The following is a 17,895-nucleotide window of genomic DNA, read 5'->3' as shown; positions in this document are numbered from 1 at the left end:
AACAAAACAGTAAACATTATACCAGATTAAAGAAATAACAAATTTCATGGAAGATTAAAAGATTATTGTAGTTAGCAAACGCCTGTTATGAGACAATAGCAAACTTTAAATCTGCAATATTATTTTGTCTTGAACTATATAGAAACGCGCGGAAAGGATTACAAGCAAGTAAGTTGTAAAACTATATAGACAACATTAAAAATATTATTGCCCTTAATTATATGAACAAAATTAATTTAAATAAATGGAAAATAATGCAGAATATTCCCAGATGTCGCGTAAAGAAATGTCAGAGAGCGGGGAAACTCTAGCAGTGATCAGAGAAGAGCAATTGTCACCGACTTCTTCGTCAGTAAACTTAGAAACCAACGTACAAAAATTCAACGTACCATCAAAACCCCGCTGCCAATGTCTCACACAGAAGAATAAACAGAGATCTCAAGATGAAGTCGACGAGTTACTAAAAGAACAAGAAGAGAGCCTAAGAGAAGAATATGAAAGAAGATTAGAACGAGAGATTCAGAGTTTGAAGGAAAGATTTGAATTTATCTTGGAGTAAGTAACTAAATATAGGTTCAATACTGATGCATACTTTCTGTTTAGATTCTAAAGTTTTAAACTACTTCTAAGGCCTAATTTTAGTCCTCTTTCCCTTCCCATACTTTTCTAACTAGGAAAAGATGGGAAGGGGAAGTGGATTTGGTGGAACAGGGGAGTTTAACATTGGTAGATCCCGCAACAACAATATTTGTTGGGTGCACGAATGGGTCCGGTCGACCGGTGAAATACCACGACCACACAGAAGACAGGCGTGAAGTGGAAGCAATTCCGCGTTTCGTCTGATGAGTGTGGTCCCGGAGGCCTAATTTTAGTCCTCTTTCCCTTCCCATTCTTTTCTAATCAGGAAAAGATGTTAAGGGGAAGTGGATTTGGTGGAAGAGGGGACGCATAGTAAGGAGAACTATCCTCTTTCTGTGCGTCCCCTTCTCCGTTGATTAAAGGTAGGCAACGCTTCAACATTTGCGGATGTCTATGGGCAACGGTCGCCTCGCTATTTCGGCGAATCCAGGTGGCCGTCTGCTCGTTTGCCACCTTTTGATATATAAAAAAGACTTTTCTTTTATGATTTCTTTTACAATTCTCTATGTACAGTAACACACCACCGTCTTCTACATTTTGAAATAGATCCTTGTACAAGTCACATAGACGTTGTAATATTCATATTTCCAATTTCCAAATTTGAGTTTTTAATATGTTTTATATATTTAAGATTTTGTATCCTATTACACGAATGTATTTATATATTCTTTTATACTATACTTCTTCACAGAAACTAGTATAGCATTTTATTGTCTATTACAGAAATGAACAGATCCGTACATCATATATGCTATGCGAAGCTCACAGGGAGAGGAAAGAAAAGATCAGTGCTCTACAAACGCAGCTCGAGTGCAAGAACCTTGCGGGGTTGATGTATGTACTCTGTTCAGAGAGGAGAAAGAGCAAGTTAGAAAAGATGCAGATGGCACAAGGTATGCTTTACGAAATAAGGCGCTATAGTTAATTCATGCATTTAACTTGTTTTGTAACTCAACGGTCGTTGAATGATTTGACGAAAATTTTTAATATTCTTTTATTATTTATACTGTTTTTGATTATTGAAATTTCGAGAAGTGAGATAGAGAGTAAAAAATATAAAAAAACGCCTTTTGAAAATTTCACCGCAATGATACAGATAAAAGATTTTGATATGTACATTGAAATATTGGTAGGTTATACTTTTTTTTAGCTTAAAAGTTATTTCAAATTATTACTTAATTCTTTAATAATATTTAAAAACTAATTGTATATTTTAAATAAATTACATAAAGTTTTTTATGATACCTTTACGTGAAAGTTGGTACACTGAATTTGAAAATAGCTTTTATCAATTATAAAATAATGTTTAATTATTATAACATGCAAGAGATATTTGTCAATAAATTAAAAAATAAACTTTCACAGAATATACAAAATACATTGACGTGTTGCAAGAGACGTTAATCGACGCGCAAGCGTTAATACTGCGCCTTGTAAACGGATACAAAACCGGATCCAAACTCGATGAAAGTTGGCGAAATAAAATGAAAGAAGTCATAAATGAGGTGAATAACGTAACTATAATTAAGAATATTATGTACATGTTTATTTAAATGTTCATTACAAAATTAGTTACCCACTTAAGTACGTGTATCGTACAACAATCTGTCTATAATCCTTACTAAACTTTACTATTTAATGTTATAAATGCGAAAGTAATTCTATCTGTCTGTCTGACTCGCTTTCACGTCAAAACTACTAAACAGATTTAAATAAAATTTGGTATACAGATAATCTGGAGCCTGAGAAAGCATATAGGCTACTTTTTAACGCGAAAAAAGAATTGTAAGGGGTTGAAAGTGGGGGGTAGAAATTTGAAAATGCAAGTGTCGTCTTTTTTAGACCTGAAACTTATTTTGTAGGCTGTTTATTGGATTTAAATAAATATGACATTCAAAGTTCGTAAAAGTCTTACCCTTAAGGTTGCAAAATAACATTAGGGAATAGGAGATGAAAGTTTGTATTGGAAGATTTATGTGAATGTTTTGTAAGTTTAATATGTTTTGTTGTAATGTTCTACAATTTTATTTAAAACTGTCACCTGTTCGCACAGAATAAAAGTAAACGTAATTAGAAGCCTATGAGTTCTTCCGGACTATGTTCTGCATCATTTCACATCATTTACTGGTGATACCTTCTAACAAACATCCATCCGTCCATGTAAACTTTCGCATATATAATATTAGTAAGAGTATGTACTATAATACTGTTTTTTTTTTTATATATATCAAAAGGTAGCAAACGAGCAAACGGCCACCTGGATTCGCCGAAATAGCGAAGCGACCGTTGCCAATAGACATCCACAAATGCAGATGCGTTGCTTACCTTTAATCATTGGAGAAAGGGACGCACAGAAACAGGATATTTCTCCTTCCTATGCGTCCCCTCTTCCGCCAAATCCACTTCAACTTCCCATCCTTTCCTAATAATAAAAGGGTGGGAAGGGAAAGAGGACGAAAAGTAGGCCTCCGGCACCACACACATTAGACGAAACGCGGAATTGCTTCCACTTGACGTCTGTCTTCTGTGTGGTCGTGGTATTTCACCAGTCAAGGCCCATTCGTGCACCCAACAAATATTGTTGTTGAGAGATCCTTCACTGCAAAATTTGTAAAACTTAAGAACTTTATTAATCCTACCTTTTAATTTTCACAGTATCAAAGTTTCGTGAACAATTTCGTGAACGACACGCCAGAAATGAATCAGTACTTCTTCGATTTAGCCAAACTGATAGAAACTGAGTTGCCTGTATTCAAACCTGCTGACGAGACTGAGACCATGATCTCTGTTCCGGAGCCGAAGTTAAGCGAAATAGGTAAGTACTTAGCATTAAGCCAGTCTTTTTTTATAAATGTAACTTTGAATGGATGCACGATTGTTAGAAGGTATCTCCAAAATGGCTGCATTAATAGGCATGAATGTAAGACATAGGCTACTTAGGAAGTTTTTTTTTAATTCCGCGCGTACAAATTTGCAGGCAAAAGCTCTGGCGTTGTACATACGCACTATATAACAATCGTATTTGCTTCGTTGTCTCCAAAAAAATTCCAACGTAAAAATGATAGAGATAACATAAGATAACATAAGGTGTTAAATAAAAGTTGAGAGAAACATGTCTCGTTGGTTTGACTATGTTGTGTAAAATAACAAATGAATTTATCTTTTTATACATTTAACGATTCACTAGCTGTCGCCCGCGACTACGTCCGAGCGATATTAAAAAAAACAACTTAATAAGGATGTATAATTGTTCTTCCAGATTATGTTTTACATCTGTGCCAAATTACATCAAGATCCGTTGCGTCGTTCCGGAGATATCTTCAAATAAACATCCATCCATATAAACATTTTCATCTATATATATAAAAGAAAGTGGTGTTAGTTACACTATTTATAACTCAAGATCGGTCGAACTGATTTTGCTGAAAATTGATGGATGCTGCTTAGAACTAGGAAACGGACATAGGATCATTTTTACCCCGTTTTCTATTTTTTATTCCGCGCGGACGGAGTCGCGGGTAAAAGCTAGTTTATAGTAGTAGTAGGATTCTCTTTATAATACATTAACGCATAATTTTCACTATTATCTATATTAAAGTAATTTATTTTAAATAAAATTCAAGGACAAACAGAGGACAGACCGTGGTTCGACATGTTAGAAGGTAGCAACGCACCATTTGTAATGTACGGGGATATGGCAGATTTTAAACCAAATCTACGTAGAAATGTATTAAAAACATTAAAATTTACCAAAGAACCGCCGAACGAATGGGAACATTATGGTAAGAAAAGAATATATGTCTCTTTTTATCTCAAGTTTTTTTTAATAATTATGAGAGACCGTCTCTCTCATAATTATTAAAAAGATAAGTTATTGTAACAGGCTTAATAACTATGGTCCAAAATCATTACTTGGAACAATATTTTTTTTGTCTATTATTTGGGGGGGGAGTTAATATTTTTCGAGGGTACATACATGTATCCTAAACCTAAAAAAGGAGGTGTCAGTAGATTCGTATTTTTCATAGAAGTAGTATAGTCGAACCTGAATAAGCAAGAGTCATAGAGACTGATATTTTACTTGCTTACAAAGGTTTCTCCCTAACCTCATATCTCGCTTATGGAGTTCGTCCACTAGGACCAGACAATGACTCGCTTAAATAGTATTTCATGTTTAGTAGTATGTTTATTACTTTATTTCTTCTTCTTTGCAACAGTTATAAACGACAAATTCGTGAAGTCACAATGCCCTAATGCGGGCCTTATCAAAGACGAGTACCTCAAAACGTTGCCAAAGCCCGGCAAATGGGAGTGCTCAACAATACAGACTGACAGAGAGGTAAATGTTTAACAACTGCAGCGTTTATAGTACACTCGGCCGGTAAGAGAGGTGGTGCTATCGCGGTTAATTATGTCACAAAATAAAACCTACTTGGTCGTAGAAATTGACATGAAATAACGTAACAAGACCCATTCAATCACTGACTTCTATGAATGGATTGGCTATAACACATAGTATTTTGTGCCTATGTAATTTCCGCCATTTTGGCGCTGATGTGAGCGGTTTGTATCGGTGGTGTGGATTCGAACTAATAATATAAATAGAAAATGAACTGTCACGTAACATCAACAGGCGCGTTTAAATCGAATCGAAGCAAAAGCTGTAATTTCGAAGCAATAGCCTATCCAAATATAGAGATCAGTGCATTCATGCAACATACGTTGTTTTTGCGATCTCTTCTACTGTTAAATTTCATCTAACGGGTTTTTCAACAAGAACATTGTTTTTCAATTGGGGCAACACCAACAACATGACAGTTTTGACATTTAGTTTTTTGACCTCTTCGTAGTAGATGCTTTGGCAATTGCTACAATGATTTCAATTTCGGTAGAAAATCGCATTAAAATAATTAAAATCCACCATCCTTTGTTTTATTTTGTTTTAGAAAACAAAGTTCTTGTTGAAAGAAAGGACTATGGCAATGGAAACTAACTATTATTTTTGTATCGTATTCCAGAGTAGCACAAGTCACCGAGTGACACAGGCGAGCGTCGATATCCGAGGGAACATGGGATCTATACTAAAGATAATGCAAGTATTTTATAGATTAACTAGCGACCCGCCCCGGCTTCGCACGGGTGCAATGTAAAATATACCTACTACAGAATAAATGCACAATTTATTTAAGGTACTTAAATGGATAAGGATTAATGCTGTATTGTTTAAAATCACTTCGTAAAAGAATAAAAATGGTTATGCTGGGTTATCCCTAAGAGATAGACATATACCATCGCGGACTTTTTTGTTGAACTTTTTAAGGTGAACAATACTGTAGTACATTATTTTGGTCTATCTCGTAGGGTTCAGCCAGCGTTTGCAATATAAGCGCAAAAAAACGTGCTTATTTACGACATCACATTAGAAAACTTTAAATTTATCAGCGTTTCTCTACTATATTATGCATTTATTATACATACAAACCTTCCTTAAGAATCACTCTATCTATTAAAAAAAACCGCGTCAAAATCCGTTGCGTAGTTTTAAAGATCTAAGCATACATACGGACATACAGCGAAAGCGACTTTGTTTTATACTATGTATTGATATTCTATGGGAAATCTATTTTAATATTTTTAAATGTGGTTTCCGAAGTGCCTTGTATTGTTCGGTCGCGAGTATCACAGTATTCCGCACTATGGACTTCCAGCTTTATAGTTACTACGTCCGCGCGGAATTAAAAAAACAATAAACCTATGTGTTCTTCCAGACTATGTTCTACATTTGTGTCAAATTCCATCAAGATCCATTAAACCGTTCTTCAGATACCTTCTAACAATCATCTATTCATTTAAACTTTCGCATTTATAATATTACTAGCTATCGCCTGCGACTCCATCCGTTCGGAATAAAAAAAAACTTAATTCTATTCTATATCCATGCTAAATTTCATCCAGATCCGATGAGGCGTTCTGGAGATACCTTCAAAGAAATATCCATCCATCCATACCTTCATCTAAACATTCGCATTTATAATATTAGAAATATAAAGTAAGACTAGTAAAATTGAGTTCTTTTTTTTTATTAGTGCGTCATCAGCGTACGGTCAGCCAGCAACAAAGGCGACTATACTCGGCGCAAAGGACTCCATGGAGATCGCTTCTACCACTAAACTGGTGAGTACAAGTATCTATAGGTAAATGTTCCGAAGTGATATTTGTTGCCTTTCTTTAAATTAGTACTCAATTTAAAATTCTGAAATACAAGAGGTTTTCATTAAAGTGATTTAACGATCGTCTCTAAAACAAGCTAACTATGAATCAAAAGATTTATCTTAAGTAATAAAACTCTCACTTTTGTTTTAGCGCGAAAAAGTTAGGAATTCGGTGCAAAACAAAGTGGTCATAAACATTGGAAATAAAAGAGTAAGAAACAAACATCACTTTCTTAATCATTTTCTTTTCACGTGTTACAATATGTATCAAACATAAATATTAATTTCTAGACAACGAAGTTTGACGATTACCCTGACATAAGTCATGATTATTCTGAAGAAGTTGAGACGATACCGAGGTAATAAACTCATATATAATATGAAATTTATTTATGTATCTAACATAATATGTATTTTATGCTAAAGTATATAAATTCTTATTGTATAATTGTATATTTATATAAAAACAAGCTGTCGCCCGCAACTCCATCCGAGTTGAATTAAAAAAAACATAAGTAGCCTATGTGTTCTTCCAGACTATGTTCTAAATCTTTGTCAAATTTCATCGGGATTCGTTGAGCCGTTCTGGAGATACCTTCACAAAAACATCCATCCATCCAAACATTCGCATTTATAATATTAGTCTTTGACAGTGACAGTGATAGTTATCATAGTAATTTGATTTAATGTTTTCAGACAAGAAGTATCCCAGATTGAAGAAAATGAAATCATAGAAGAATCGTTTTCAGCATTAGGGTAAATTAAATGGTTTTTTTTTTATATCATAAGGTGACAAACGAGAGAACACACAGAAAAAGTATATATCCTTTTGCTATACGTCCCTTCCACCATCAAATCTACTACCCTTTTCCAGCCATTCTCTTATAAAGGTGGAAAGGGAACGTGGAGTAATATTATGCCTACGGCACTGCACTTATCAGACTGTACTTGGAATTACTTCCACATGACGCCTGTCCTCTGTGTGGTCGAGGTATTTCACTGGGCGAGGCCCATTAGTGCACTTAACAAATCGATGGCTCCTACGAATAAGGGTCAATGTGCGTATTGACACCTTTTCAAGAGAGGCTCTCAAAGTTAAACCATATAAAAAAAATAACATTTACACCTGTAAATGTGTATTTTGTTTAGTTCATGTTGTTAACTAAACTAAAAGTTTTAACCCAAAAAATAATTCATCAATTTGTTACTTTGGTCCATAGGAACCATCGAAATGTTGTTGTTGCAGGATCTACCACAGTTAAATGTTTTAACAGTGTAAATTAAATCAATGTCTGTATGTTTAACTTCTAATATTGTGTTCTTAATTTGATTAGATTGCGATGAATCTTTTTTTAGTGTTTCACAATGGTTTCTATAGCCTATATGTGTTAAAATTATTTGTAAAATGTATACAGGAGCATTCACAACGACAGCATGCACGTTATTCCGAGTCACGTGCCCGATCAAGACGCCAAGATAAATTATGAGAAGGTTTATTTAATCTGATATTAAACTTTACGTTTGTCATCATACATATCCCTACCTAGTGTTTCGACCCTACCCTAAACTAGTAACTAGGTCTTCTAGATATGTGGAGGAAGACAGTCGGTGGTTCAGGGGTTAAGCACTTGACTTGCAAACTGCAGGTCCTTGTTTCAAATCCCGCCATGTGCCAATGTGTTTTTCGATTTATATATACATTTATTCGAAGTTCTTACGGTGAAGGAAAACATCATAATGCAACCTGCACTTATCTGAGAAAATTCAAATATATGTGTGAAGTCAACCCGCACTTGGCCAGCGTGGTTGACTATGACCTAGTCACACCTAACTTGGGGAGGCTCCGAGCTTCTCGGTGGGGACGTATAGTGAGCTGATTATGATGTGCAGGTTAATATTTGCACATGGTAAATGCAGTTCTATAATTCATAAATTTAAAAATTGGCGAATTTTAATAACAAGCATTGAACTTAGGAGCTGTAGAGTACTAGTCTCCAATTTAACCAATTTTAGGTATGTCCAATGGAGGAGTGTCAAAGGATGCAAGTGGACTCGTTCATACGTTCTCTACCGCCGTACATGCAGGCCAACCCTTACACTCACTTTGAGAATACATACGAGGAATATGAGCCCTGTACTCCTGGTGATTATATTTATATCTTTGTAACAACCTTTTGTTTTATCTTTTTTGTATTTGTATCTTTTTCCTGCGGTTCCTCTGGTGTTGCGGATGTCTATGGGCGTCGGATCAATTAATGTTATGCGAGCCGCAGCTAGTTTGCCCCCAAATCTATAAAAAAAAAAAAAAAAACAAAAGATTTAGACAAATATGACTACCTCTCCATACGTACCTACCTAATCCGGTCCTAAAAAAGAAAATAAAATATTTATTACTCCCACATTGATTTCGCAGTAAATACCTTTTTTAGTAGTATCCGAATGTAAAATCGATGCTTAATAATTTAACCAGAACAATTGGACATACTGAGACAGCGTATCGAGAACAAGAAGAGGAAATCTAAGCTGGACGTGACTGGGGGCGAGGAGTCACCGTTGCAAGAATGGGATGAGAGGAGCAACACCGTGGCCGCGCAGACTTCCGCATTCACACTACCGCCATGTACATGTCCAGTTAAGGACACTGTTGAGGAAAACATGCATGGGATTGTGTATAACAGTATGTAGTTATTTGAACTTTGTTTACCGCTGAAATCAATATTTGAAACTAGATCGATCCGAAAATCATTTTACTTCTTCGGAAAACAAACGTTAAATTTTTTCAATCGTCTTCTCTTAACGTTTTTCTAATACACTAGTTGCAATAGTAATTCTTTCATCCATCCATCTATCCATCCATGCAGCCATCTAAACATTCGCATTTATAATATTAGTAAGATGCCTTTACTTTTTTTTAATAGTATAAAACAGTGAAAATAGTAATTAGTTCTCGATCGGAAGGTACCAGGACCACAGAAACTTGAAATAGGAGTAAATTGTGGAATTTGCAACTAAGTCTTTTAATTAATAACATGTGGTCTAATTAGAATAATATTTTTAATAGGAAGGTACTAGGACCACAGAAGGTTAAAGTAGTAATTAAAATAACTTGTTATAAATTTAAATTTTCGCATGTAATTTAGTCATAAACTTAAGGTTATGTATCCTATGGGAAAATGAATATGACAGTAGGTGTCAACAAAAACATTATTCCCAGTTGAAGACTTGCTACCCGTGAAGCGAGCTTTAAACGAAATCAACAAGAAGTTCTTCTTCGACAGCACTATTGAGTTCAACAGATTCAAGGTGGTTGGACAGAATGGTGACAGCAGCACGTAAGTTTGAATTTTAAGATGGCTGTTTTCGCATAATATCCAGGTTTAATGGACACGCAAGATGTGTTTATTACCCTATTATTTCTACATGATTATCGTTGTTTTAAGTCAAAAGAATCTGATAATGTTTTTTCCTACTTAACTAAATAAAAATATTTGTACCTAAAGTAATGAAGAGCACGTAAAACAAAAAGATATCTATTAAGTAATTATATCTTTTTATCATTAGACACATGATGGAAAGGAAAAAAGACAACAGATGGTACGAAATACAGAACATGCTACAACAACGGCCGAGCTTGTGCGACATGTTTCCTAACAATGCCCACTGAGAGCCAGTAAAAACACTCTGGCTATTCATCTACATCAGTCTTACTACTGCCCCTATACAATGCACTAATAACTGTTACAAGATCATTTCATCCTGAGAGGTCTACTTATGTAACTTCAGTGAACTTCTAACTATAGATATGTAATCTGTGATACGTAATCTGGGGCACAAAAATGAGGCGAAACAAGCCTTTTGATAAAATGTTCGAAAATGGATTAGACTCAAACTTATATGAAATACTCCATCTATATTTTATATTATATATTATTATAGCTTTGTTGATTGTCGCCTGTTCTTTTTAAATTCATTTGACGAAGCTTGTTATAACGTGAATCTCCACTGAAATCGTTTTGAAACAGAAATGGAAATTAACTTTACGAATTCAGTCTTAAATAATTGTAAACAAGCTTCGACAACATAACTGCATTTCAAAGAAACCAATAAATGTCGTTGCAATTTTATTTTATTTTAATTAATTAATATATTAACAAAATAAAAAAAATGTATAATATATAACAAATGTCTTATTTTAATATTAAAATGAATAAAATTAATTCGATATTAAAAGAAAGATGTCCTATAGTTGATAATTAAATGTACTTTAATTAAAATGAAATGAGAGAGTAAGAGAAACCGAGAATTTTCGCTGCCTAAACAACTGTACGAAAATCCCTTTTATTTGCATAGAAAAAATAAGTTCCATGTTCCTCAAAATTATTATAAGTACTTTTTGTTTGTAATTTTATTGGTAAAAAAATTTTCTGCGAGCCTTAAATTCCAAGTGTAAAGTCTTTCGAAGACATACTATTCAAATTTTGATCTAGATAAATTAAAAAGTAGAAAACTACATAAGAAATATCAGTATTTTAATGAATAAATATTTATTTTAATACTCTATCAACTAAATTAAAAACGACTAGAAATATTTAAAACATATTCGATTTTAGACGAAAAATTTGCTAATGAAAACTTTTAAACCTTACAAAGATCTACATAATTTACTAGCTGTCGCCCGCGACTCCGTCCGCGCGCAGTTAATAAGCTTATATGACACGTTCGTAGATTTACCATAGCAGCGCCATCTATTGATTACTTACTCAACCCAGTCGAAAGGTATCGACATCTGTTAGAATCATTTGGAGTTAACAGATAATTGTGACTGTCAAATAATAACAGACAAATAATTAGCAATAAATTAAAATTGCGACTATAATTTGAGATTTAAACTATCCTATCTCTCAAGTTGGATCGAACTGCACATGGTGTGTGAATTTTATTATAATCGGTTAAGTGGTTTAGGAGTCCATTGAGGACAAACATCGTGACACGAGATTTATATATATTAAGATTATCAAGTTATTAACCGCAATAATCAGAATCAAATGGACACTAAACGAGTAAGAACTCAGTGAAGTAGTTCCAAAATTACATGTATTCATTCGTATCTCTATATTCAGCCCCTAAAATTATTTCACCAACGCTATCTTTAAATTCATCCACATCTTGTATATCTTTTCCAGTCATTTCAATTATTTCTATTTCTTTAAAATCGTCTAATTTAATTTTATCAATTCTCAAATTAGATTCAACATTATCTTCAAGACTGACTGAACATAACCTAGATGTAGATTTCGCAAGGTCTTTGGATATTGGTATTTTAGATTCTTCAAGTCTATAATTTTTATTATCAACAAGTTTAGTGGTCGATAATTTCACTGGTAAGAGAATATCGTCTTCCTTCGGAGAAGGTGGTGTAGAAACATCATAAGGAACTTGTAAATTATTCTGAAGTGCATCGACTTCTTTGCGTCTTGTCTGTTTTCTTTCTAATTGCTTTTGTAGATCTTCTATTCTTTCATTCTTCAGTTTTACCAAACTGTCGAGATGTTCTACCTGGATAAAAATACACTTTCAACCATAAGACACTAGGATATTAATCATAGTAATAGACTACTTAGCTAGGCAGATTAAAAACAATATAATCAGAATAACAGAATTATTTTATACCTATCAGCAATGTATTTTCAAAAGAGTTAAGGAATCGAACTAAGATCGTCAATAATGCCCCGAACAGAAATGCATTTTTTTATATCATAAGGTGGCAAACTAGCAAACGGCCACCTGGATTCGCCACAATAGCGAGGCGACCGTTGCCCATAGACATCCGCAAATGCAGATGCGTTGCCTACCTTTAATCAACGAAGAGGACGCACAGAAAGAGGATATTTCTCTTTCCTATGCGTCCCCTCCTCCACCAAATCCACTTCCCCTTCCCATCCTTTCCTAATAAGAGAAGGCTGGCAAGGGAAAGAGGACTAAAATTAGGCCTCCGGTGCCAATGACATACTTAAAACAATTTTTCTACGATTATATTTAAATCTAGTACCTTTTGTTTTAAAACATCTATAACCTCCTTAGCGTCTTTAAGTTCTTGTTTCTGCGTGAGATAGGACTGATGACTGACTACCTTTTGTTGTATAGTCTCTAGATATCCATTGACTCTCGTCTTCAATGGTACGACCAGTACGTTCTCTGTGAAAAAATATACATTTGTATTTATTGAAGCATATCAATCATCAGCAATCATTATCATCAGCCAGAGTTATTCAACTACTGGTAATTTCTCCGCAATTTTATTAAATGCAATCATATATTTATAATCTACTAGCTGTCGCCCGAGACTACGTCTGCGCAGAATTAAAAAAAAAATAGTAATCAGTAGCCAGCCTAAGTGTTCTTCCAAACTATGTTCTACATCTATGCCAAATGAACCGTTTCGGAGATATCTTCAAACAAACATCCATCCATCTAAACATTCGCATTTATAATATTTGTAAGATGAAGTAATGATTTATGAAAATTATTGAGAATGGAATATTTCTAAGTTCATTGTTGATATGAAAGCATGTATAATATTCACTAGCTTTTACCCGCGACTCCGTCTGCGCGGAATAAAAAAATGCACACATGATAAAAAAAGTTCCTATGTCCGTCTCCTAGTTCTAAGCTACCTCCCCATAAATTTTCAGGTAAATCAGTTCGACCGATCTTGAGTTATAAATAGTGTAACTAACACGACTTTCTTTTATATATATAGATAGATATTCATTAAATAGAAACTACACTATCATAGTAAAAGCCGCAAACACGATAATCATTGTAAAGATCTTAGTATACTGGTGCCTGCTGATATAATTATTAGGTTACTCTGTATATTTAAATTTCTAAACATTTCCCCGGTGACTCGGATCATTAATTTACGTTACATTTATTTTTCACGATTTATTTTTTTAAGCTATACGTTTGTTCTTATTTGGGATTTAGGATTTGTATTTTAGGAAGTGTACGTGGCAAACGAACGGCGGAAACTCCGAGATGATCAACGACACCTATAGACATCCGCAACACCAGAGAAACTACAGATGCGTTGCCGGCCAAAATTTAGTAAGTAAACCATCATCTAATTTTTTAGCCGACTTCAAAAAGAAGGAGGTTATCAATTCGACTGTATTTTTTTATGTGTATTACCGCGAAACTCCCCCCCTGATGGTCCGATTTTGATAAAAAATATTTTATTAAAAAGGAAGTGCTTGCAGATGGGTCCCATTTTTTGTTTTTTTTTAAATAACTAGAAGACTAGTAGATTTTGAATTTAGCTTCAAAATTTGTTGCGAAAATTAGGGACAATTTTATAAACCTTAATTTTTTACAGCCGGTCGTCTGCGTGTCCCCAACCTAATTTCGTTAGTAACAAAAATAATAAAGTAAAAGTGCTTATTTACAAAACCAATACTCTTAAGCTACCTTAGAAAGGCGTAGTGAAAACAACATTCACACATTGCAAAGTTACACGTAATGAAGGAAAACATTAACCATAGGTTTCTGAGACGAAACATATTGTTATCTCTGTTTTGACAAAGATAATGACAGGGATGACGATATGTTTTATACAAAGATTTCGATCTCAGTAACCAACGGTAGGTAGTCTCCTATGATGTCCCGGTGCGTTCCTTTGGAGATCCCGGGACTCTCACCAGTTGCACTTGAGGATGTCCACTGAGGGCGTTTTAGTGAGTCAAATCTCACATAACCCAGCCTTTCCCCCAGAAGGCAGGGTATCTTTTGAAGATTTCACCTCGAAAAAAAAAAAGGTATTCTCCTATGATGCAGTTAAAACTTGCATGAAACTTGTTAAAAAAAATGCTTCAAATGTGAAAATTTTTACGTTCATCCGTTCGTACAATCGCCGTTTATTAAAGTTTTCCAACCAAAAAAAAACTCCTACCGTCATCACCGCACGCTTCATAGTAGCTCCCGCCGCTGGAGAGGTTCTGTTCTGAATCTTTGAGACTTCTGTGTGCCTCTTCATCACGTTGGATCTTATCACGAACTGCAAGAACAAACAATTTAAAAGACGAAAGTTTACATTTGTTCGATGTTCCCTAACAATCTGAGTCTTACTTAATTTCAATCGAGATTAAATTTTTAGGTAACAAAACCAACACATTTTTAACTTTTAACTAAATTCATTTAAAAAAAAACGGGCTGTTATTTTTTATATTTATAAAAAGAAGGAATTTCAAAATAATATTTTTTTAATTTTAACACGTTTTAACAATGCTTTTGCCCGCGACTTTGTTGACGCTGCATTTAAAAAAAAACTTACTAAGTAGCCTATGTGTTTTTCCAGACTATGTTCTATATATGTGCTAAATTTAACCGAGATCCATACAGTTCTGGACATGCGTAGTAGCAAAAATTCAGACTTTCGAATTTACAATATTAAGTATGAAGTATGAAATTAGGTATTATGATCATATCAGGTAATTGAATTATTCAAAGAATTAAATAAAAACTAATTACACTTTGAAATCATAGACGACCGTGTTTTTTTTTTGCAAATGAATTTACAATTACATTTCTAAACAATGTCATATTGCTTAGTCGAGGTTCAAGTACGGTAACCCTTGACACTTGTAGTAAACATTTTCAAAACTTTTACGTAGATGAATAAAAAAAAACACAAATACACATCGCAAAAACAGCATCATTTGAACAGGGAAAGTTGACTATATTAATTTATTTTTTTGTATTTATTTGGGGACTCATCTGTTATTTACGCGTAGTAATACTGACGATCACTCATACAAAAATAATGTCATCTCAATTTTTTCAAAAAAAAAAAAAGGATCTAGTTTTCTAACCCATTAGAAGCACTTTCTCAATAACCCCAGGTGTACTATTTGCCAGTTGCTCCATTGTCGAAGTGCAGAGGGTCAATTTCAACTTCTTCAAGACCTTTCTATTTAAAGTCATCCAGTTATTAAGTTTGAGCGCCTGACTATTCCGTGGTGGATAGTTGTGCATTTCAACCAGCTTAGGATAATGTACGCCAAGTATTTCCGCGAGAAGCACTGAAATAATCATAAACTGAGTAAAATTAAAGTATTTTGTACGACTACACAGAAGACATGCGTGAAGTGGAAGTAATTCCGCATTTAATCGTGATGAGTGCGTTCCAAAGGCCTAACTTTAGTCCTCTTTCCCTTCCCAACCTTTTTTTATAAGGAAAGGATGGGAAGTTGATTTAATGGAAGCGGGGAAATTTCTCTTTCTATGCGTCTCCACCTCCGTCGGTTAAAGATAGACAACGCATCTGCAATTGCGGATGTCTATGGGCAGTGGTCACTTCGCATTATGGTGAAATCAGGTGGTTACCTTATAATATAAAAAAAAAGAAAACGTACTAAATAGAAAAGATTTAAAAAACCTACTAAAAGAAATTTTGAATGTTACGGTATATTTCGATGATGTTTTACATATGACAGATAAAACAATCCCTAAGCCTATATTTAGTTAGCGCCATATTTAACCTTCGGCTTTGTAAAGTTCTAAGGTTAACGGCCTAGTTTCTGGCCACTTGAGTATTATTAGAATAAACATTAAAATATTATAAAATATACCAGCATCAGAGAAATCCCTTGCTATTTTCTTCGTTTGTCTCGACAGTTTGTAGGTGTCAACCCAGGCGAGGACGGACTCGATGTCCGATAAAGGCACTGGCGATGAAAAACTCCCCATCATCTTATATGTATGTTTTTATAATAAAATTAAAGCTTTAAAAAGTGTATATTATATTAAGTTTACGAACGTTTTGACAAAATTAATTTATCCCTGATTTGACGTTATGTCATCCAAAATGTTTTTTTTTTAATTTTATATACGGCCAGGTTTTTTTTCATTCACATATTCTTTAAGTTTTTATTGAATAATCTTTTAATTTGACATATCGATTGCTTTATTTTTATTAGCTGACGCGTGTCTCCGTCCGCGCGGGTTTTAAAAAAAAATCTTAATTTGTAACCTGTGTTCTTCCAGACTATATTCTGCATCTATGCTAAATTTTATACTAACCTATCCATACATCCAAACATTATAATTATAATATTAGTAAGATTTCCACGTTTCTCCAAACAATCCCACAACTCGCGCCCATAACCCAGAGAGATAGACAAAGACTTCGGACGTTCGTTTGGCATGGACCAGACGCTTTACAGTTGAACATTATCTCTTAAAGTACCGCTGTCAACTTTAACAGTTGCATTAATACATATTATTGTCTTGTGTTATGGGCATGTTATGAGGAGGGAAGAATCGGATGTGGCAAAGAGAACGTTAATTATGATTGTGGAGGTACACCGGTAGAGGCTAAGGAAGAGATGGATGGATTGCGTGAAAGATGACATGATCAAGAAGGAGGTGACAAGGCGGCAGACAGATTCATTTGGAGAACGGAAACCTGTTGCACCGTCCCTACGTAAGTGGGACAAAGTCAAGGTGATGGTGATGATTGTGTCTTGTGTTATCAAAGTATGTACGAAAGGTATGCCAATATATAGTAATACAAATGTCACAGATGTGGAGTTATATTGCGTTATAAAACTGTTTATGTGTGACTAAGCCTTTAGAGTTTTCTAATGCAAAGGTCGTAGAAAGCATCTTCGAATAATGTTCATGATATAACAAAGCGTAGTGTTTCTCCGATAAATATAAACAATGACATTGCGTTTTACATAGAGCAGTATAAAAACCAGTATGATTTGGTAAAACATCAGTTACAAAGAGAAAAGACTTGTTTGTTTGGATTGAATACGTTCCAAAACTACAAAACCTATTTGAAAAAATCTTTCACTGTTTAGAAGCTACACTATCCCTTGGTGACATAGGCTATATTTATTCCTGTTTTTTTTTATTTCACGCCGTCGAAGTCGCGGGCAACTGCTAGTTTGCTATAAAATAATTTAATTTGAATAATAGCTCTGAATAATTTTTGCCACATGTTACGATATTTTTCATAAATATTTTGTGTTATAGGAAAAAA

The 17,895-nt window shown here is 34.3% G+C and overlaps 2 protein-coding genes across 2 annotated transcripts; one reads left to right on the top strand and one right to left on the bottom strand.

Annotated features, from left to right (window-relative positions):
- Positions 1-129: 129 nt before the first annotated feature.
- LOC106713666 lies at positions 130-10,573 on the top strand. Its single transcript, XM_045684043.1, has 17 exons — positions 130-168; positions 261-555; positions 1,363-1,532; positions 2,005-2,144; positions 3,295-3,454; positions 4,263-4,421; positions 4,857-4,978; positions 5,658-5,731; positions 6,726-6,813; positions 7,003-7,062; positions 7,143-7,210; positions 7,548-7,607; positions 8,267-8,342; positions 8,865-8,994; positions 9,322-9,528; positions 10,066-10,183; positions 10,413-10,573. The coding sequence occupies exons 2-17, from the start codon at positions 272-274 to the stop codon at positions 10,513-10,515; spliced, it is 2,019 nt and encodes a 672-aa protein (XP_045539999.1). The 5' UTR covers positions 130-168; positions 261-271; the 3' UTR covers positions 10,516-10,573.
- Positions 10,574-11,939: 1,366 nt separating this feature from the next.
- LOC106707364 (sperm flagellar protein 1) lies at positions 11,940-16,627 on the bottom strand. The gene is made up of 5 exons (XM_045683885.1): positions 16,478-16,627; positions 15,719-15,928; positions 14,800-14,904; positions 12,901-13,046; positions 11,940-12,407 (listed from the first exon to the last, which is right to left on the bottom strand). The coding sequence occupies exons 1-5, from the start codon at positions 16,596-16,598 to the stop codon at positions 11,940-11,942; spliced, it is 1,050 nt and encodes a 349-aa protein (XP_045539841.1). The 5' UTR covers positions 16,599-16,627.
- Positions 16,628-17,895: the final 1,268 nt, after the last annotated feature.

The sequence above is a fragment of the Papilio machaon genome, chromosome 24, assembly GCF_912999745.1.
Source record: "Papilio machaon chromosome 24, ilPapMach1.1, whole genome shotgun sequence".
Classification (NCBI taxonomy): domain Eukaryota; kingdom Metazoa; phylum Arthropoda; class Insecta; order Lepidoptera; family Papilionidae; genus Papilio; species Papilio machaon.
This window is presented reverse-complemented; position numbering and strand designations above follow the sequence as displayed.

Bases quoted from the DNA above. Each gene is read 5' to 3' on its own strand.
- LOC106713666 (XM_045684043.1), top strand. From the start codon at position 272: ATGTCGCGTAAAGAAATGTCAGAGAGCGGGGAAACTCTAGCAGTGATC. The intron at 1,533-2,004 runs GTATGCTTTACG...AAACTTTCACAG, and splicing joins AAAGATGCAGATGGCACAAG to AATATACAAAATACATTGAC. The intron at 7,063-7,142 runs GTAAGAAACAAA...ATTAATTTCTAG, and splicing joins TAAACATTGGAAATAAAAGA to ACAACGAAGTTTGACGATTA.
- LOC106707364 (XM_045683885.1), bottom strand. From the start codon at position 16,598: ATGATGGGGAGTTTTTCATCGCCAGTGCCTTTATCGGACATCGAGTCC. The intron at 15,929-16,477 runs GTATATTTTATA...TGATTATTTCAG, and splicing joins AAGGGATTTCTCTGATGCTG to TGCTTCTCGCGGAAATACTT. The intron at 14,905-15,718 runs GTTAGAAAACTA...TTGTTCTTGCAG, and splicing joins TGAGAAAGTGCTTCTAATGG to TTCGTGATAAGATCCAACGT.